Source organism: Mus caroli, unplaced genomic scaffold, assembly GCF_978045245.1.
Source record: "Mus caroli unplaced genomic scaffold, Mus_caroli_1 scaffold_9, whole genome shotgun sequence".
Lineage (NCBI taxonomy): Eukaryota > Metazoa > Chordata > Mammalia > Rodentia > Muridae > Mus > Mus caroli.
In genome coordinates, this window is record NW_028227264.1 from 68,518,059 (window position 1) to 68,540,642 (window position 22,584).

At 45.9% G+C, this 22,584-nt stretch overlaps 1 protein-coding gene across 3 annotated transcripts in view; it reads left to right on the forward strand.

Moving 5' to 3' along the window:
- The first annotated feature begins 956 nt into the window (after positions 1-956).
- Positions 957-22,584, forward strand: part of Slc16a9 (solute carrier family 16 member 9) — a 41,978-nt gene continuing 20,350 nt past the window's right edge. The window contains exons 1-2 of one of the 3 annotated variants that reach the window (XM_021174718.3): positions 957-1,244; positions 11,776-12,008. In XM_021174718.3, the coding sequence (XP_021030377.1) occupies positions 11,813-12,008 (196 nt within the window). In that variant the 5' untranslated portion in view covers positions 957-1,244; positions 11,776-11,812. Of the gene's footprint in view, positions 1,245-2,350; positions 2,391-11,660; positions 11,705-11,775; positions 12,009-22,584 lie in introns of those variants that run through there. The other 2 variants (XM_029482894.2, XM_085842870.1) reach the window with 2 other exon arrangements.

Sequence of the window (22,584 nt, forward strand, 5' to 3'; positions counted from 1 at the left end):
GTATAATATGTCTGAGGGGACGTCTCCATAACCTGAATAGAAAGGGGGTGTGGGAGAGAAGCGCTAAAGCCACTTCTCAGGGTGGTGGACATGGCCAGATTCTGCACCTTTTCTGACTTCTCAACCCTCCCACACTCTCCACGATGCAGGCAAGATTCTGAAAATGTCATCGATAAAGAAATAAGCTGAAAAGGGCTAGGCGGCTCAACTCTTAACTTTGCAGGAGGTAGTCCTTGCCGCCTAAGTTAGAACGCAGGCTTTGCGTGGTATGAAGGGAATTTTCAAGCTGTTAGATAGGCATAGTTCTCTTCAAGAATTCAACAGACAGAATGTGAATGGGGCAGAGGGTGAGCACACGCCACATTGCAGACATATCCCTGGAGCGAACGGTGTCCACACATTCGTTAGCCCCTGGAACCCTAAAGTTTTCTGCAGTGGGCTTCGGTGACAGCGCAGAGAGCCATGCATGGTAGGTAGCTCCGGCTTGAGTTGCTTTGCACCACAAGCTAGTGACAGCCTGGTTCTACTTCAGGACACCTGACGGTCTTCACACAACTTCTCCCTCCCTCTTCGACCTCCTGGACACCCACATTTCCCGCGGAGTTGTCCCAAAGGAAAGCCCTTGGCATCTTATACTCCCCACTGCCAAAGAGTACCAACTTCACAAAGTTCTAGGTTTCTAGTTCGCTTTCCTCTGGGATCGCTGCAGCTCTGGCCAGGAGGCTCCCAGCGACCCCGGGAAGCCAGGGAGAGCAGGCGACCCTTGTATTGATTTCCACACAGGCTCCTCGCAAATGCACACGGTGCTTGGCGGGGGGCATGCGGGAGAGCTTCGGGGGACCAAGGGGACTCGGGTCCGGCCCTCCCCCCACTCCTAGCCGGGCCTTAAGCTACCGGTGTAGACGCAGCGCCCCTACCGCCGGCTTTTCCACCGCCTCCATCTCCTCCTCCTCCGCCTCCTCTTCCTTCCCCCAGCGGGCGTGCAGTCTCAGCCGGTTCAGACTGGCCAGGGTGCCCCTGCAGAAGAGATCTGAGAGTGGGACCACCCCGGGAGTGACTTCCCGGGGTGGGCGGTGGGGGTGGGGAAGGTGGAGCCGGCCGGCCGGGCTGCACTCCATGTGTCCCGAGGGCAGAGGGCGGCGGCCGTATATTGCGCGCAGCGGGACTGCTCGCCCAGCGCAGGGCCCGGATCAGTAGCTGCGGCCGGAGCTGCGCCCGCGGCCCCAGCCGAGGCCGGGACTCAGGTAAAAACCCCAGGAACTGGGAAGGTCCAGGCGGGAGCTGTCCCCTCACCCTGCAAACTGCACCGAAAGGAGGCGGTGCTGTCACCCGCGGGCGCACAGCTATCGGCCGGCTTCTGGTCTGCCCGGGCTGAAAGCGCCCTGAGAGCGCCGCGGAGCGCTCTGCACCCTCTTCTAGAAAGAATAATTGCCTCTGCAAAAATACTCGCACTGTTGCCTTTTGCAGGGAGAATGGGGGAGATGAGAGCTCGGAAGTAGGCGGGTGCCACCGGATGAGTCTCCCGGGATACCTTCTGCGGGTGCTGGTGGCAGATCAGAAAGAGGCGTGTGACCCAAGTGGGTCCTCACTTCCCAGAGGGCCTCTCCCGAGGAGGTGGGCTCAGGTGCTGGGGAGAATCCAGGCTGGGGCGCATAGGTTTGGTAAACTGCAAGGACAGCAGCTCACGTTGCGGGCAGGTCCTGCCGGGTTCCAGGCAGGGCAGCACCCGGGCTGCGCTCCAGGGTGTAGGAGCCTAACGGCCAGGCGGCTCCTCCGCCACCTGAACAAAACTTAGAAGGATTTTGGTGCGCATGCCTCAGCTCTGGTTCGCCTAGGGAACCCTACTTTGGTTTTAGCCATGCACACAGAGGCTTCAGGGAAAACAGCAAGCCATGGAACTTGACCATCAATCAGGTCAGGATTTTACTTCGTTCTTGGAATGTCAGGTCTATGCAGCACAAATGATCCGGAAAGTTTAGGCAGTGTTTACACTACAGATATTATTTACATATTATTTATGTTGATATCTTACTTGCCTCATTGGGCCCATCTGATGGGCTACAGCTCAGTGGTAATAGTTAGACATCTTGAATTGCCCAGATTGGCATGTTCACCTAGAGCAGAGCAGAGCAGAGGCCACTCACATACTCTTAGGCAACAGACGGAGTGAGCTAGGTTGGAGAAAGAAAGGGTGTGCCGATTGGTTACAGCCTCCGTTAAACACTTTGTGAGCACAAAGAGTAGTGTCGGTACCCATTAACCACTCTCGACTAGCAAATAGAAATTTGACAATAAAATCTTTTCACCTGCCAACTGGCAATAACTTGTATATTCAGCACCACCGATGTCCGAAGAGCAGGTTTCCTTGTTTCCCATCCTTCTGTGTTTGGGTAAGTGGAGAGACAGGGATCCTAGTCGTCTCTAATGAAGATTCTATAGAAAGGGCCAGGGGCGTGGTAAGATGGCAAAGAGTGACATTAGGAACTCTGGACTGGATTTTTCTCTTCTCTTCTCTTCTCTTCTCTTCTCTTCTCTTCTCTTCTCTTCTCTTCTCTCTTTCTTTCTTTCTTTCTTTCTTTCCTCCTCCTCCCCCTCCCCCCTCCTCCTCCTCCTCTTCCTCTTCCTCTTCTTCTTCTTGTTTTTTTTTTTGTTTGTTTTGTTTTGTTTTGTTTTGTTTTGTTTTTTTGAGACAGGGTTTCTCTGCGTAGTCCTGGCTGTCCTCAATCTGTAAACCAGACTGGCCTCGAACTCAGAAATCCACCTGCCTCTGCCTCACAAGTGTTGGGATTAAAGACGTGTGACACCACTGCTCAGCAGTATTTTCTTTGCTTGGCTCTGCAATACCAGCTATGACAGTGGGGAGTGGCTGGTGTCTGAATGTCCCAGCAGGTCCTAGGCTTCAGGTACAGCAGGCCACTGCCTAGAGCAAAGGTTTTCAACCTTCCTAATGCTGCGACCCTTTAATACAGTTCATCATGTTGTGGTGACAACCTCCCCCCCCCCCCAGCCATAAAATTATTTTCATTTCTATTTCATAACTGTAGTTTTGCTGTTAAGGATCATAACGTAAATAAAGGATATGTAGGATATCTGATATTCGACCCCTGTGAAAGGGTCGTTGTACCCCAAAGGGTCGCGGCCCACACGTTGGGAACCGTTGGACTAGACCAAGAGGCTAATGCTTAGATAGAGGACATCAGATTTGCCATCTTTATTCCCTTCTTCCACTTTTGAACCCTCCTTTTTTTTGTGGTCCTTTTCTACATTAAAACTTCCCCCAACTTGTACAGATAGACTGCTGTTGTGTGAAGAAGAAGAGGGGTTAAGGAGACAGGAATCAGGGTCTTTTTTTGAGGGACCATAGCTCTCTGGAAAAGAATCATCTAGCGAGAAGTATCATTCAATTTTAATTCAGGATTGTCAAAGAAGAGAAGCTGGTATTCTAAGCCAGCTTAGTGTTTATGTTTAGGGTTGTTTTTGTTTTACACCAAATGATTCTTTGTGGACAAAAGGGTTAAACTATAATTAATTATTGAGTCCAAAAATAAAAAATAAAAGGTGTGTCCTCTATTTAGTCTGGTAGGAAAGACAGCATGCTTCTGCATATGTATGGTGTAAGATGTCAGGGAGGAAGGAGTCCAAAGGCAGCAAGACTAATATTTACTATTATTAAATAACAAGAACCTAGAGGACTACAGGCAAACGTTTATGGTGGGTTCAGGGTCTCAGCCAAGACTGGAATGGAGAGAGGAGTCTCCCTGGTGGAAAAGGGTCCTATTGAATGAGAGCCTAGCACAGGTGGGGGGAGCGGGCTGTGTTCCGAGGAAACACAGCTGCTGGGAATGACTGGGCCTTGGAATTTACACTAGCTGAGGAGGCTGGCAGATAAGGTGGCAATAAATGGTATAGCTGATGCTAACACACTGACTCGAGTTTGAATGTTGCCCTTGGGCTGTGTGGTAACCACCTAGGTGTCCTTGAATAGGTTTTTGGCCTCCAGTTTGGTCTTCTGAGTTGCCTCTAAAATCAGTAAAGGATTAAAGGCCCATGTTCATTTCCCATCCACATTGCTGGGAGGTGTGTGTGGGTGGGGGGATGACAACTAATGACTCTAATAGCCTTTCACATCCGGTTGCGATTGTCTCTAGACCCACCTGGGCCAATAGGGTAACAATACACTATCTTATTTCAGTTATTCATCATCTTAGTAACTACTGGTGCTTGTCCAACCTATAGTCATGAAGAGCCACCCAATTTTTATTATAGACTGAGAATTTTCATCACTCAACTAAGGAACTAGTCCATCTTGGGGCTAGCGAGATAGCCCAGTTGTGAAGAACATGAAGAGAACCCAAGTTCAGTAGTTCCCAGCACCCACTTAGATCGCTCACAACTGCCTCTCCCTCCCTCTCTAGCTCCAAGGGGATAGAAAGAAACCTCTGACCTCCCGGGCACCAGGAGTCATGCGTGTACACACACACACACACACACACACACACACACGCATACAATTAAAAATAATAAAAATAATAAAAATAATTCCTTAAAAGAAAAAAAAACCCAGCCGACCCAACATTTGAACCTAAGCTTCCCACTGTCAGAGCCTGTCCTTTGAGCTATGGCTTTGCATCCTTGGATGGCTCCTGCAGGGGAGGGGGAGCCCTCTCTTACCATCCTTATCCCCATCAGTGCGATTAACACTGTTCTACACACTCTGTTCTGGGGCACATTTCAGTGTCTTTGTTCCCTCTAAGACTGTTCTACAGAGGTGGGTGTGGTGGCTCACACCTCTAATACCAGCATGCAGGATGATGTGGGAAGGAGGATTGTATTTTGGAGGCCAGCCCAGCTCCACAGTGAAAAATCTCCCTTAAACAAACCAACACACCCTAGTACATCATGTTGTGCTTTAAAAGAAATTCTTAATCCTGAGCAGACGTGGAATACGAAGTCAGGAAAATGTTAGCAAACTTGACAGCCTTAAATATGAAGATGAGAGTAGCCAGAGTTTCTGAGGGACCCATGATCCCCAAGGCTCTCATTATTTCTGAGAATCTCTCTGTTTCTCTCTTAAGTCACCTGTGCTATTTGGCCATCATGGTGGGGGAAAAAATCGTATAGAACGGTAGATACTCTTTAGATTCGTTTAGTTACTTTGTAAAATACAGCATTTATTTGGTGAGATGTATAAGGAGAGTTTAAGTAGCAAATGTACTATATTCCAAGGAGAAAGAAAATATCAGAGCTGGGCAGTGGTGGTGCACACAGAGGTAAGAGCAGACAAATCTCTTGAGTTCGAGGCCAGTCTGGTCTACAAGGCGAATTCCAGGCAGACTGGTTTACACAGATAAACCCTATCTCGAAAAACCTAAGACAGAGAGAAAGAGAAAGAGAGAGAGAAAGAGAAACAGAGAGAGACAGAGACACAGAGACAGAGACAGAAAGAGGCAGAGAGAGACAGAGAGACAGAGAAGGACAGAAACACACAGACAGAGAAAGACAGAGACAGAGAGAACAGAGAGACAGGGAAAGAGACAGAGAGAGAGAGACACACACACAGATAGACAAAGAGACAGAAAGAGACGGGGGAAGACAGAGACAGACACACAGAGAGAGGGGAGAGAGGAGCAGAGAGAAGAGAAAAGATGATACATCGTATCTGGTAACCCTGTCAGCATCTCCTTTGAGGCCGGCCTGACTTTGCTTTTCTCATCCCGGTGACAGATTCTTGGTGGGCTGGTGAAAGGGAGGCTGCTTAATTCTGGTGCACAACTTGGGGTCATATCGAATGGGGAATTCAGATGTCAGATTGGGTTCTAAATAATCACATGTAAGTTGTACAAGCACATGAGACACAAGTGCAGTCTCACAGTGGACATCTTTGCCAGAACACTCCCCAGCCAAGCTCTAGGCTGGGCTACACGGAACAAATGTAGCAAGATCTCAGCAGCACAAAGAACATGGTGAGGGCAGGACCCAGAGCCCGGATCTTGCCAAATGTGTGTAGATCTGGGCGTGGTGGCTGCGTGTTTGTATTCTGTTAAACCTTTTGGCGCCCGATAGTTCACACATCCTGCTTGATATCTTTGATGTTGGACAGGACTTAAGCTAGGTGGCTATTCACCGGCTTGTTGAGCAAAGTCAATGGTTCCAGGTGGGACAGACCCTGGATGAACAAAGAAGGCTTCGGGGATGGGGGCGGGGGGATGCGTGTGCCCGGGAGACACTAAGCCATTCAGTGCGCTTAGCATTTCATCCAGACTCAAGAACTTATTAGAGAGTAGAAGAAACCGGAGAGAGATTCATCCAACCAGGGCCAGAGTTACTCAGGTCCAGCTAATTATTACATAAAAATAAGGGCCCAGTGTTGATAGACTTTCTGTTTTCTTTTTTGGGGGAGAGGAACCCAGAAATTCGGAATTTTATGGGTAGCCTTCCAGTTTTTGAAGCATTGGCAGTTCATTCAAATCCACCCAAAAACAAGAACAAAAGTTCCCTCACTGAGCGGGGTCAAACCAAACCATCTTGGGGCCAGATTTGGCCTTAACATCGGCCATGTGTGATGCAGTGACCTTAGCCTGAGTCCACTGACTCATAGTTGGCCTCTTCCTTGTTAGAATGTCACTGCCCCTTTGATGGCGATTTCTGGCAAGTGCTAGGCTGCTCTGGTGTTCGCTCGGTTGCTGTGATCAAACACCACCCAAAAGCAACTTAGGGAAGGAAATGATTGATTTAGCTCACATTTCCAGGTTAAGGTCTATTACCAAGGAAAGCCACGGCAGAATAACAGGAACTTGAAGCAGAAACAGTGCAGCTTGTTGGCCCTCTTGCAGGGGTGTTCTTATCCAGCCCAGCACCACTTTCCCAGGAAATAATAGTCTGGACCTTCTTACAACAATTGTTAATCAGGAAAAACCCCACAGATATGTCCACGGGACACTCTGATCCAGGTTGGTTCTCTCTGTCTCTGTCTCTCTGTCTCTGTCTCTGTCTCTGTCTCTGTCTCTGTCTCTGTCTCTGTCTCTGTCTCTGTCTCTGTCTCTGTCTCTCTCTCTCTCTCTCTCTGTAATTCCCCTCTCCAGTGATTCCAGACTGTATCAAATTGACAGGTCATCAGATTCAGCTTCAGACAGCTACCAAGCTTGAAGGTCAAAGGGCATTTATTTGCTTATGACCCTGCTGTATATCACAGCAGAAACTTCAGCCACTAATGACTTCTGCTAATTGTTCCTGCCAGTGACATTTAGTACGGCTGAGTTCCAGAATCCAGAGGAATTTCTCTGAGTACTCTCCTTGCTGCTGTTCTGGGCTCCATCTCAGTGAGACATAGTAAACTGGCTTTCTCTTGGTCAAGGTGTATTTAGAGGCCAACTCAAGATGCTTGGAACTCTGCATTGCCTTTGTGCTGCAAGATTTGCCCATACATTCACTCTGTTCTCTCCCCCCCCCTTCTTCCCCCTTTTCTCCCTTCTCTTCCTCCTCCTCTTCCTCCTCCCCTCCTCCCCCTCCTTTTGAGATAGGACCTTACTCTATACGTCTAGCTGGCCTGAGACTCATGATGATCTGCCTACCCCTTCCTCCCAAGTGCTGGGATTAAAGGGGTGGTGACATCGTGGTGCCAGTCCCTCAGTAAACTTAGAACAACCTGGGGCTCTCCTTGAATTTTGCTCTTGTGAGTTGAATCATGATAGCAGTTTAGATTGTTTTATAGTGCATTTATCTGAGTCCAAAAGGGAAAGGAAAACAGCATTATGGGATTCCTTAACGATTCCAAAGGGAATTGTGCAATGGACTTCTTTAACTGAGCTGCATTTTAATTTTTTAAAATTCTATCTATTCATCTATCTATCTATCTATCTATCTATCTATCTATCTATCTATCTACCTACCTACCTACCTACCTATCTATCTATCTATCTATCTATCTATCTATCTATCTATCTATCTATCTATCTATCAAGACAGGGTCTCACTTTGTAGCCTTGGCTAGATTATCTATCTAAAAAACAAGGCTGACTTCAAACTAATTGAGTTCCACATAGTTCTACCTCTCCCCAGCACTGGATGAAAGGCATGTGGCACCCTTTCCAGCTGCAGAGTATTTTCAGAAATGGATTCTGGGATTGGACAGGCTTGTGTGTGTTCCTTGATTCATGTCAACAGCCTATTTTATAAACAAGTGGGTCTGGGTGTAGCTTGAACTTCAGGGCAGACATGGATGAAGAGAAGAACCCATTTGAACAAACAGAACGAGACCAGTGCATTTAGAGAGGCTGTAGACCTTATGTGCCTGAGCTGGCCTGGAGAGAATACACAGAGGGTTTGACACTACTGTACAAACCCACAGCTCTTATGCTGGAGCCCTAATAAGTCAGCCCTGACTTGCACTTTAGTGAATATGGCAGCTGTCTCCACCAAATATGTAACTTTAGCATTTATTTGAATCTTATTTTTTAATTGACATAGTATTTTTTTACATAGTATTCTGTGTGATACTTAAATTTGTGTATACAGTGTAACAGTGGAAAGTCAAATCAGGGTCATTAATGATTTCTATTGCTTCCGATATTTATTATCGTATGTCTCTTTCAGTTACCTTGAAATACGTAATGAAATGTTCCTAAATGCAGTTACCCAGCCGGGCAGTGGTGGCGCAAGCCTTTAATCCCAGCACTTGGGAGGCAGAGGCAAGGGGATTTCTGAGTTTGAGGCCAGCCTGGTCTACAGAGTGAGTTCCAGGACAGCCAGGGCTACACAGAGAAACCCTGTCTCGACAAACAAAACAAAACTGCAGTTACCCTATAATGCTAAACATTAGGATGAATCCTGCCTTAACTGGATTTTGGTCGCTATTGTCTAGCCTGTCTTCCTTCACCTGTCACCCTCCTTGTCACCTTTGCTAGCTCCTGGCAGGGGGCTCTGCTATACTGGATACTCTGATGTGTTGACCTTTTTAGCACTTCAGCAGGCTAAAGGTAGCTAAGACATGAAGGAACGCACAGGAAATCATTACATCTCTGTCCATCTCCGTCCTGTTGGTCCCCTTGAGAGACAGGATGACGATCGTGTAAATTGGGGGATGGTGATGGATCAGTGACCAGGTGTCAGTCAACACCACGAAAACTTGTCTACCAAGCCACAGTTAATAGCTTAATAGGCACTTCCTTTGCTAAAGATTTGCTATCCCGGACACTTACTGTGAGAAATTACCCTATTCTTGTACTGCGTGTTGAAATATCACCTGCAACAAGGTGGAAGGGTAGTCACTGACAAAAAGAGCTTCTTAGCTATTAAGAGGGACACAGTCTTGACTCTTACCTTCCTGAAAATCCATGCCTGCACTTTCCCAAAGTGTTATAATTTGGGGATTTAAATGAAGTTGGCTCTTAATTGGCATTTGTCTTTACAGAACCTGTCCATTCAATAAGATGTTTGGTTGCTCCCGTTCCAGGTTTGGGGAATTAAAACTATCTTTTCCTTAAATGGGATTCTGAGCAGGAATTGTCAGGATAGGTCCTTAGAGAGGCTCAGGGGATAGATGGGGAGATAATAATGTGTTTACCAGAGAAGCACAAAGACCTGAATTCGATTCCAGCACCCACATAAATAAGGCAGGTTGGTGGCCCATGCTTATAACAGGAGCACTGAGGGTGGGGTGGGAGGAGACAGGTGAATCTGTGAGCCGCACCAACCAGCCAGCTTGGCTTAAATGAACAATTCTATGCCAGTGGAAGACTGTGCCTCCAAAAGATGAATTAGGGACTAGCGAGATGGCAGGCAAAGGTGCTTGTCACCAAGGCTTGTGACCCGAGTTCGACTCTCTGCACACACGCTGCAAGAAAAGAAAGGACTTGCACAGATTGTCCGACCGATGTCCACACATGTGCTGTGGGCACACATGCAGGTGTACATACAGAGACACAAATGATAAAAAAAAGTAATAAAATAAAATAATAGACATAAAAGAGGATGAACATCTAAACTTTTTTTTCAATTTTGAACCATTGCAAAAACACTTTAAAAAAAAAACCCTTAATCAGCACATAAATAGTGCAGGAGTAAGCAGATAGTCCCATGGTGAGCAGCCGTGTGCTGATTTTAAAAGAGACTAGGATCATATGCAACCTCAAAGGCTGTTACAGGAAACAATAAAATGTCCAAATGGTGATTTTTTTTTGTCAAAAAAATTTATAAGAATGCATGCTCAGTTTTGCTTACTTGAATGTGTGTGTCTTAGTTAGGGTTTGTATTCCTGCACAAACATCATGACCAAGAAGCAAGTTGGGGAGGAAAGGGTTTATTTAGATTACACTTTCCACATTTCTGTTCATCACCACAGGAAGTCAGGACTGGAACTCAAGCAGGTCAGGAAGCAGGAGCTGATGCAGAGGCCATGAAAGGATGTTACTTACTGGCTTGCTTCCCCTGGCTTACTCAGCTTGATTTATTATAGAACCCAAGACTATCAGCCCAGGGATGGCACCACCCACAATGGGCCCTCCCACCCTTGATCACTAATTGAGAAAATGCCTTACAGCTCCATCTCATGGAGGCATTTCCTCAAGGGAGGCTCCTTCCTCTGTGATAACCCCAGCTGTGGCAAGCTGACACACGAAATCAGCCAGTACAGTGAGGTAGCCCTGGGACTATGCTCAGGCTACCAAAGATGGAGATGTGCCATCAGCTCCCCTTCAGACTCCAGAAGCCAATGAATGCATCCTTGCTGCAGCTCAGGAATCACAGTTGGAAAAAGGCCTTCGGCTGACAGCCCTCGGGGATGGGAGTGCCACACCAGAAGTTACCATGGCTTCCTATGGTCATGAGGAGTGGGCAGTACTGGTGGTATATGGGCCAGCCCCAGGGCTGGACTAAAAACACTTCCTAAGTGTCTTAAGCCTCTTCCTTTACAAAAGTTCCACGTTACTTATTTATTATGGGGGCAGGCATGCGCATAGCACAGCGTGTGTGTGTGTGTGTGTGTGTGTGTGTGTGTGTGTGTGTGTGTGTGAAAGCGTGTCTTCCCCCGTGTGGGTTCCAGGGAAACTGCATTTGAGGAGGTGGCTTAGCAGTTTAGGGTACCTGTCTCCAAGCCAGAAGACCTGATTCAAGCCTCTTTGTTCTGACCCAAGAACACTCCTATTGCGCTCTTCTTATTAATCCACCATTTCCTGGTCGGTCTCAGAAATGAAAAGGCTTGGAGACTAAAATCAATGGTTTCTTATGATAGCGAAAAGGAGAGAGCCAGGTGATGGAGATGGTTGAGGAAGCCATTTCGCGATCTGCCTTCTTATAATTCAAAGAAGTGTTGTAGTGGTCGTGTGATTTATGCAGATTCTAAGTGAAGATGTAAACTTGATAAGGCAGTCATATTGTATAGTTATCCATGTTATGTGTTTAGAGAATTTTCTTTAAGTCAGGAAAAGATATTTAATTTTTATTTATATTTTAAGATTTATTCAAAGTGTGTGTGTGCACGTACGTGTGTGTGTGTGTGTGTGTGTGTGTGTGTGTGTGTGTGTGTGTGTGTGAGAGAGAGAGAGAGAGAGAGAGGTAAGTGAAGTGCCTGCAGAGTCCAGAAGAGGGCGTTAGAACTCCTAAAGCTGTAACAGTTATCAGCAGCTGTGAGCCACCCAATATGGGTCCCAGCAACCAAATTGGGGTCTTCTGCAAGAACGGCTCAGCCATCTCTCCATCCCAGAAAGAGGTATTTTTACCCCGAACTCTGTACCCACCACCCCCTAAAGGCTTTTTTACTCTTTTCTGGTTGTTTTCTAGAGCCTTCGGCGAACCGCCGCATTGATTTCATCTCACAATGGAATTTCAGAAGTCACCTGACGGAGGGTGGGGCTGGGTGATTGTGGTCGTCTCCTTCTTCACCCAGTTCCTCTCTTACGGATCCCCGTTAGCTGTTGGGGTCTTGTACGTAGAATGGCTGGATGCCTTCGGTGAAGGAAAAGGAAAAACAGCTTGGGTGGGATCCCTGGCGAGCGGAGTCGGCTTGCTTGCAAGTAAGTGGATATGTTTGTATGGTTTTTTACTCTTTAAGCGTTTAATTATGTTTGCCGTGTCATCGACACCGTACAGAGCATGGAAGGCTTTTACACGTTTTAAACATAGTATGTATTTTTCTGCTTGCCTTTGAGACTGCTCCAGGGGATGAGACACACTCTTCTGCCCCCAGTGGGCACCCACATACACATGTGAGAACACACACACCTCACCCTCTAACGAGGAACACACATATTCCCATGGATATGGTAAGTACAGAATGTCTACAATGTGCTGGGATATCCACAGTATGCTGGTGATTTCTGTGTTTTCCAACCTCTGACTCCTCCTCTGACTCGGCACTAGGGTCAGTTTGCACACGCCCGCCAATCACAGAAACCTCCTCAGAAAAATATCCCACAGCAAGGCAGTCATAGCTCACGGGGTGACACTCTTTGGGCTTTTTGCAGGGGTTATATGAAGATCTATTTTGATAAACAGTTGTATGTGGTGTGGTAGTGGTGGCTCTGCTTACAGCAAACAGGGAAGGATTTTTTCTTGCTAACCTTTTGACCATGAATATCATGTACCACTTCAGTGTCTTGAGTCATGGTTTTGAGTTCTGCAGTGATTTTAATGACTTTCGCTCTGTCCTATGGCACTATTTAAGCACCAAGTGGGCTAAGACAGGCACAGGAGGGTACACATAGGGTTTCTTCCTGTATACTAAGATAGGCATGGGTGGAATTGGTACACAGAGAGTCTTCCTGTGTCCTATAAACTTATCGTGATTCCAGGAGCAAAACCGATCTCTGCCCTGCGGAGAAACTCAGCACATGGGGTGCAGTGATTCATAAGGTGTTTTTGAGTTTTAAAATGGGTTTATGAAAGTCTGCTTAAAATAACCCAGAATTAGTCATTCCTTTTTAAAGATATGTCTGCCTCTTGGCTATTAAAGGGGTTGCTGTGGACGAATGGCAGTGGTATCCAGTTGGTAAATCCAAAACAGGATACGTAGGTGTGGGGGAAACCCGGCAGGCTCCTCTGACCTTCTTAGATAAGAAACTAAGCATGACTAAACAAGTGGAGAAATCTTGATGTTGCAGAGTCAAGAGAAACAGGAAGTTTGCCCAGGATCTGTTTGAAAGAGTTTTTAAACAATTACTGCAAGGCTGGAGAGACAGCTCAGTGGTTAATAATATTTGCTGTTCTTAGAGATGCTTCCTACCAGTTAGGTGGTTCACAACTGTCCCCAGTTCCTGGGGATCCAATGACCTCTGGACTCTGTGGGTACCTGCATGTACATGGTGCAATGCATACACTCAGGCAGGCAGGCACATGTGTGTGTGCTCACACACACACACACACACACACACACTCTACTGTAAAATTAAAACAAGATTGCTTGTAAAATTGCCAAAGTGCAAGCGGCTAGTAACTGATATATTCATAAAGAGGTCTGAACTAAATTCATAAAGAGATTTGAACATATGGCTTTCTGGAGAACAACCTGGTATGGAGAGGAGTTTTTTTGTTTTGTTTTTGGTTTTATAGTGTGTTCCTTTATTTCATCATTTCTATTAGTAAATTCTTAGACAGATCAGTGATTATCAGGGATCCCAGAAAAGGGTCCAAGGATAATTGTAATGCTATGCCCCTTAGCACATGGTAGGAGAACAAGGCTTGTCCCAGAATTAGTTCAGGTGGGAGGAGAAGATACGTGGCATCTGGGATGTGGAGCAGAGACACAGGCATAGAAGCTGAAGTTGGTGTTCCTTAAAAAATAACTCTGCCCCCCAATATCTCCATGTGCCTAAGTCAACATCTCCATGTCCCTAGGCCAACATCTCCATGTCCCTAGGTTAACATCTCCATGTTCCTAGGCCAGCCACATTTGTCTCAAGGGTGAGGGTAAGCCATCTTCATTTTAATAGGACTGTCTACATAATTTATCAACCCCAGAACAATGTGAAAGAAGAATCCTTGCTTAAGAATTACTAAGTGTTTCATGACAATGACAGAAGACCATGGCCCTAAAAACTGGGCCTTACTTATCTAGTCTAAGAAACCAGCGTGGTTCAGGTGAACTCGAGATACGGACGTAAGTGGACTTCTGGGAAAAGTTGGAATTATAAAGGGTAAGTTTGGAAACACTGTTACCCAGAGGCAAAGTAGGTAATTCATCTTCATGTTTTCCCCCTTGGAACCATGGGATCGCTTTGACACATAATCTAATCTGATCTCTACTGATACCTACTCATGCCAGACCTTAGCGGTCCTTCAGGTCTGGACTTATGTGATGTTGGACCTGCCCTTCTACATCCCTTAATATGTTTAAGAATGGCAAGAATTCTGGATGTGCTTGAATGTAGCATTTTGATAACCTATGTCAATGTTCACATCATAATCGGAACAACATGGAGAAGGAAGAGTCACAGTAGGCTAGCTGGCCTTTGGAAAAGTTAAGCACCAACTATAATTGAATATTAGTTATCTGACCCAATTTTCGATTTTTCTTTCAAATGCTTATGTTTCCCAAGTATGAGGTCATTTAAAAAGAAAACACCAAAACGGCTATGAACTTCACTTTTTGTAGAGGTAAAATTTTGGCTAGCAACTACATTGTCTGTGCAGAACAAATTACATCTCACAGTGCTTCCAGGAAATCCCGAGTGTATCCTATTCGGAAGCCACTTTGGCGGTGTCAACTCATTTCCCACACATCTCTCTAACCTCCTTTGTTGTTCTTGAGAGCACCGATAATACATTTTCTCATTAATGTTTAAGTGTAAGCTGAAGGGCTGATACTGCACATTCTTCAGATACCATAAATGTAAGGGACTATCAAAGTAAAAGTGCATACGTGTTCTAAATGAGGCGGCTTCAAATTGCTGGCTTTTTAGATCAATGGACTTTTCTTCCAGCAAAGAAAAAGAAAAAGAAAAACAGAAAAAGAAAAACCTAAAATATATGGAATTAGAAACATTAACAAAATTAGGATGAAAACCTGTACTCAAAGGCGCTTGGGATAGCCTGAGTCAAACTCAAGTCCTGGCTCAACCATACTTTAGGCAGGCAGCCTTGGGCAGGCCATGCATCTTCTTGGAGCCTGACACCAGCTACCAGATGAGGAGGCGTTTGAACCTGCAGCTCAAAGCTCTTGAGAATGAGCATAAAAAAGGAGAAGAGCTGAGAGCATTTTAGTGAGGAACTCATTAAAAAGACATGGTGGAAGAGAGGGAGAGCAAATACTTCTGGAAGTGTGTGTGTGTGTGAATGTGTGTATGTGTGTGAGAATGTATGTGTGTATGTGTGTGTGTGAATGTGTGTGGGTATATGTGTGTGTGTTTGTGTGTATGTATGTGTGTGTGTGAATGTGTATGTGTGTGTGTGAATGTGTGTGTATATGTGTGTGTGAATGTGTGTATTTATGTGTGTGTGTGTGTGTGTGTGTATGTGCACAGTACTCACTGCAGAACCACATCCACCTGCCTGTGTGCCTTTGTTCTGGGAAAATCAGCTGGCATATCTTTTGTTGCTAGAGAAGGCTGGGAGGTCTCAGATATAGAGAAGCCAAACAGAGACCTAGTGTTTCCCGGTTTTTGTTAGTATTGAGAAATCATCCTGGGGAGGTTACATATATACGAATTGTAATTTTTATATAATATTTACATATACTAAAATTATATATTTTAATATCATAGATATTTATAAGTAGCTTATATTATATATAATTATATATTTATATTGTATAATACATGTTATATTATATATACACACATGTATACACATTTTGAGACGGGGTCTCACTATGTAGCTCTGGCTATACTGGAACTCATTGTATAGGCCAGGCTAGCCTTGAACTCACAGAGAGCTGATCTGCCTACTTCCAGAGTTCTGGGATTAAAGGTTTGTACCACTCCACAATGGTCTGGGAGGTCTTATTACAGAATAGAACTATACACTCAAGAGGCAGGGTGGGCTTCCTAGATAGCCCTGCCTTATAGCCTTCTCTCTTGCTAAATCTGTGTGTGTGTGTGTGTGTGTGTGTGTGTGTGAAGTATGACATTAATTGGGCTTGACAAGGAGCACAATGTGACATTTGTCATATTGTGGTGCAAATCAGAAATCAGAAGGCTATACATGCAGCCTGCAGTTGCAGCTCACTGTCCTTCAACCCGAAGCCATTTCTGGATGTTTTGATTTCTCTTCTTGTTTATTCTCCTGCTGTTTGCCTTGGTCTCACTGTATCTGACAGCCAAGCTCTATGTCATGATCTTGGGACTGGTTGGTGACTTAGGGAGATAATTTGAATCATGATAGCATATAATTGCTTAGCTGTTGACTCTCAGGTATTCCAATTAAGTTTCCCTGAGAGGAGGCCCAGACTCAGGATTTTTTGCTTTGTTTTTGTTCCTTTTCTTTAATTTGACAGGTTTAAACCTAGGTCATTCTTTGTGCATGCTGCATAATGCAACACCTGCTACCTGCAGCCAAAGGATTGTTCCCCCTGAGGTCTCACAAGTGAGTTTAAATTAGGAACCACCACTTCTGTGAGCCCTTTGGATTTAGAGTTTATTTTATTTATTGTTATTATTGTTGTTATTTTGTTGGAATTTTGTTTCTTTGTTTGTTTAACAAGGTTTCTCTATGTAGCTCTGGCTGTCCTGGAACTTACACAAGGCTGGCCTCTAGTTCCCAGAGATCTTCGACTGCCTTTGCATCTGGAGTGCTGGGATTAAAGGCCTGCACCACCATGCTGAGATCTATTTAGATTTTAATCTTGCACTTGTGAAATAACCATGATGTGTAATTTGCTTGATCATGGGTTTTTTTTGTAAGATGGACTGTACTGTAAGTTCTTGCTTTGTCATGACTTTGCTTATACCACTAGATCATGAGAAATCATACGACTCTGATTCTGGTATGGCTCTTGTGGTCCAAATCCTACCCAAATAAATAAGCATCTTGGTGTTCTTTTGGTAAAGATGAATTCAAACATGTGTGTATAATTTTACATAATTCATACATCTTTTACTAAAAGATGGACTGCATATATATTCATAAACAGTTTTCGAAACAGTATCTCTCAAACTACTTCTCCAACTTGCCTGAATGAATTGTTCACCATTAATTAATTCAGAAGTCTCCAGCTGGCTAGTTCTTCCTTCCTTGGTTACAAGACACAAATGAACTCAGTGCCATGATTCAATCATGGTGTCCCGTCTGTGCGGGTGATGGCGTGAGCAAGCTAGACTGGAAGCACAGATGCTCATGTCCATGGTTTCCATGATCTCAGATCTTACTGAATGACAAGTTCGCAAAGTGCGTGTGTTTCATTGGCTTTAATTATCCATACAAGACTGATTTCACTCAGTAGTTGCTGCTGTGGGCAAGCATGGAGTCTTACATTCTGGTCTTACTTAGGCTAATATTACCTCTTAGATGACACATTGCATGTCACACAGTTGTCTGTCTGTCTGTCTGTCTGTCTCTCTACTTTTCTATCTGCCAGTAGCCAGTATGGCTGAAAAGAGGTTCAAGAAAGGGCTGGAGAATTGGCTCAGCACTGTCAGTTAACTGGTTGACAGTTAAGAGCACTGATTGCTCTTGCAGAGGTCCTGGGTTCAATTCCCAGCAACCACATGGAGGCTCACAACCATCTGTAATGGGATCCGATGCCCTCTTCTGGTATGTCTGAAGGCAGTGACAGTGTACTCACATACATAAAATAACTAAGTAATTCTAAAAAGGGGGAGGGGTGTTTCAAGAAGCTATAGAATTCTGAATCCTCACTGAAATCGAGAGCAGAGAGCCAACACACACACACACACACACACACACACACACACACACACAGAGTGCCTGCAGGTGAGTGGCTATTAACCTATGAACCCTGTCATGGAGCTGTCCTGAGAGTACAAAGTTGCTCGTACAATTAGTTCAAGGCACCCAGCTGTATCAAGGTGCAGAGCTGGGCCTGCCTGGGTAAATAGCAGTTCAAGTGGGGCTGCCTCAAGCAGAGGGAACACACTGAGTAGTTGAGGCTGCAGGGGGGACACAGTTGATCTTATGACCCACACCTGCTGTCTGATGACATGTCAGTGTGTGCCTCTATACCCCCAAATTTGGTGACCTTCACTTTTACGTTACAGGAATGGTTTATCTGGGGTGATCTCGATCGAGCTTCCTGTGCCTGACTCAGCTGGGTTAACTTGTAAGGGAGTGGATGGGGTTTTGTTGGCCCGCACAAACAAGATGTAGAATCCATTCTCAGCATTTGCCCTGGAGATGGAGCAAATTTCGGTTTTATAAGGAGTCACTTGGGGCCAAAGCAAGATGACTATACAGGGTGGAGTCAAGTCCTGTAGAACAGGACACAGCCCATCCCCGCGGGCATGCCAAGAGAGTTTACAAAATACATGCCTACTATAGGTCTTGTAGTCTCAGGGTGTAGACATGCAAACTGGAGAGCTCACACCTCTTAAATACCAAGGTTACTGGCAGGAGTGGGGTCATCTCTGGAGATTCCTGGATAAAATTAACCAAGACAAAACCCAAGAAAGTTGTATTTATTTGGAAGCTTAATGAGCTTGTAATCCGAGCAGGCAGGCCTAAGACAGCCTTACACATAAGCTCCGGGGTTTCCCAGAATGCAGCTTTATTCATAGCAAAGGGCTTAGAAGTTGTGTGACTTCTGAGTCAGGCGTTCTGATTAGTGCAGAGGTGGGGGGTGGGGGACGGACAATCAGGCTGTCTAGAAAGAAAGGCAAAGTCTGGGTCCTTCGTAGGGAGGGGGGTCCATTGTACTGAAGGTCAGATAAGCTTCACAGTATTTGGAAGGTTCGTGTGTAACTGAGGTGAGTGTGTCTGAGCTTGTTCAAAAGTTCCACTGTGTACGGGTGTTACCTGTAGTGTGATTGATGTCAGCCTACCCCCTCTATTTTCAGTGTCTTCCCCCAGAGCTCTGTGTGTGTGTGTGTGTGTGTGTGCATTAGTGCATGCGCATCTGGGCACATGTAGATAAGAGACTAGAGATCAACCTTAAGTCCTTCCTCAGGTGTCACAACACCTCCGGCTGTCAGATTCAGCGAGGTTACCCAGACAGTGAGTCCTGGGGAACTCCTCAGGGAACCTCCAGTCCCCTATCTCCCAGCAATGAGATTCCAGCCTAGATCACCAAACCCTTCTTTCTAGAAGGTTCTGGAGAGGAGCTCAGGTCTTCGTGCAAAGCAAGTACTTTATCAACGGAATGACCGCATCAGTTGTTATTTCCATTTTTTTTTCCTGACTGGTTTTATTGAGATCGTCTGAGGTGGGCTGACAGGAAGGTGGGTTGTCATGGGTAGGCAGGCAGGGAGCCAGCAGGCCTTGAAGAATCTTTGGATGGCTCAGACCCAGAGTGTGCACGGTTCATGACACCTTCTGGTGAGATGAGTTTGACTGAAGAAGAAGGCTTATGCTGGGAGAGGAGATGGTTAGCTTTCTTTGTCAAATTGACTAAGCTACATTCCTTCTCTGGTTACTTAAGTCCTGAACTTGGCAGAGCTGGGTTTGCTGAGGACTTTAAGAATGCAATCGGCTTTCAGAGAAAGAGCTTATCCTAATCTGGGTGGACTCCAGAGAAGAATGGAACTTTCCCAGAAAAAAAAAAAAAAAAGCAGCTCTGCCTGAGAGTCCCAGCTTGCCTCTCCTGGTGGCTTGCCCTGCTGATCTTAGATTTGCTTACCTAGGCAAGCATCTCATGGCCCTTAGCCCACAGAGCCCTTGCAATACATTTCCCAGTGTGTTTCCTGTCGGTTTTGTTTCTGCAGTTGGTTGATTCAGAGGAGCACAGAACAGGTAGTAGGTTGCTGAAGCAGATGACTGCCATGGCCAGAAGAACTCTGAGATGTGCTTAAGCAGCCCCCCAAGTCTCCAACTCCCACCCTCCACCCTCCCCAACCCCCTACCCTGTCCACATGCCATTCTCCAAATACAAGGAGGGGAATGGAGCCAACTTTGTTACTGAAACAATGGGGGACTCTCTGGTCCTCTAGTTTGAGGTTCAAGGCAGACTTAGCAGTCCCCCTACCTCCCAGTTTTGGTTTTCATTCCTCTAGCTTTCCATGTGCCACCATGAGTCAGTAGCCAACGAAATCGCTGCAGGCAGGTCCCCTGGCTCAACGTGTTTTGAACGCTGCCAGGGCTGCAGATAAGAATTAGCCCTGAGCTGCAAAGTACCCTTAACTCCTTTGAGGACTGACTTGCATCCTTCAGTGGGAGTCTGTGGCATAGGCGAGTTCCCATGTGCCAGGCCTTTTTGGACTGGCACTAAATGGGTTTTGGTTATTGCCCCCCCCCACCCCCACACATACCATTATGTACAAATACCTGAAAGCAACCAGCCAGCAAAAGTCAACCAATACTTATATGATCAAAGGTTGTCTTTCTTCGAGTGAGTTTGAGATCCGTGATGTCAGCTGCAGCAAAGAGGGAGGAGCCAGCCACACTAGACTCCTACCTACTGAGGAAGACTCAAGACACTCACATGACACTCACATCCTTCTAGTAGGAAATTCTCCTTGCACACAGGGTCTACCCATTTACCATGGTATTATTTCTCATTGTATGCTGGCTAACTTATGGCTTTGATGTAGCAGACCTGGCCGGCCTTGGTTCTTGGGTCCTCAGAAATATTTTAGGAGCAAGCGATGCCAGGAGAGAAATATAATGACCATTTTCCCCAAGGGGCATAATTTCTTTCTTAAAGCTATATATTCTATTTGTTTATTGGTTTGTTTTTAGTTTTAGGTTTTTTTGAGACTGAGTCTCACAAGGTAGCCTTAGCTGGCCTGGAACTTGTTATGTAGCCCAGGCTGCCCTCAAGTTCATTGTGATCTGCCTGCCTCACAGCAATTCACATCCAGAGTACAGTGATTAAAGGCACTCACCACTGGGCTTACCTACCATGGTTTGGATTTGAAAGGTTACAAGCTCACATCTTAAAGGATTGGTCTCTAGGTGAAGGGGTCTATTTTGGGGTACATGTGAGATTTGAAGGGGGGTGCCTTAGGAGAGGGAATGAGGTCAGTGGAGCCATGCCTTCAAGGGTATCCTGCCCTTGGATGCTTGCTCTCTCGCTCTTGCTCTCGCTCTCTCACTCTGTCTCTCCCTCTCTCTGTCCCGTTCTGTTTCTACTCTCCAGCTGTTGTGAGGTAATTGGCTCTGTCTCCCATGCCCTCTGCTATAATGCTGTGTCTCACTGAGCCAGCCGACCATGGACTGAAACCTGTTAGAACAAGGGCCTACCCTAAAAGACAGTGATTACCAAAAAAAAAAAAAAAAAAAGCCAAATTCCCACAGCTTGAAGGCATCAGGCCTGTCCTTCCGGTAGTTCTCCTTGGGACACAGAATTAAGAAGCTGTCCAAGAGGTGACTTAACAGCAGCCCCTGACTTATGGTCTTAACCGGTACCTGGCTCCTCCATGGCCTTTGTCGCATAAGCTATACTGAACTAAAATCATGCCATGTGAAATCTTCCCGCCACCCACAAGAGGCCATAAAAAGTCAGATCTCTTTTTGTGTTGAACAGATTGGTCCCAGAGGCCACAGGTGAATTGACTTGGGGAGTTAACCTTGGAAGCTGCTTTCTAAAGAGGCTTCTCTGGCCTCCCATGTCCTCATAGTATTGACTGCTATCTCTCCCATTCCCCCTCCCCCTCCCCTCTCCCCTTCCTCTTTCCCCCTCTGACTCCCTCCCTCTCCCTCTTCCTTCCCCTCCCCCCTAATGAACCGCCTCTCCAGGTTTTAAAGGGAAGCCCCATGTCGCCTTCAAGGCCCCATCACGTTTAGATCTCCATTTATTGCGGTGGTTCTCAACCTTCCTAATACTGGACTCCTCATGTTCCTCGTGTTGTGGTGACGCCCCCCTCCCAACCATAAAATTATTTCCGTTGCTAATTCATAACTGTCATGGATTTTAATTCATTGCTACTGTTATGGATCTTAATGTGAATATCTAATAGGTAGATCCTTCCATGTGAAATCAGTTTATTGGGCCAAGTAACCCAACACCCTTTCTTTCCAATTTGCTGGGTTCCGTGATTCTGGGTACTTTCTCTGGACACTTCCCCTGGCAGAGCGCCCCTGAGACACAATCTGTCTCAAGACCCGTTTCATATCCAGTGGTTTCTTGGGCTGAACAAATTCAGGCACGAATCACTCCGACTGGTAAGTGAGCAAGTGCTAGCTCACAGCTCCCAGAGGTGCCAAGTGTTTGATCTCAATATTCAGATGAGGAAACTAAGCCAGAGACCCGACAACTCAGTAAAAGGGAAAGCCAAAACCGAGCCAAGTCTGACTCCAGACACTCAATTTTCTCCACAGTGAACTCACCGTTCTTTAATTTCTTTTCAAGAAATGGAAATAAGAGCATCTACATCCCAGGACTGCAGTAAGATGGACGTGGAGCACGGTTGTTAAATGGAGTGTCTGTTGTACGAGCTAGCGCACAGCGCATGCTCAGAACTATAAACCGGGCCTTTCGGCGTTGTGATGGAATCTTCTCGAACAAACGATGGATAGATCGTGTGGTTATAAGAAAGGGGTCACTGC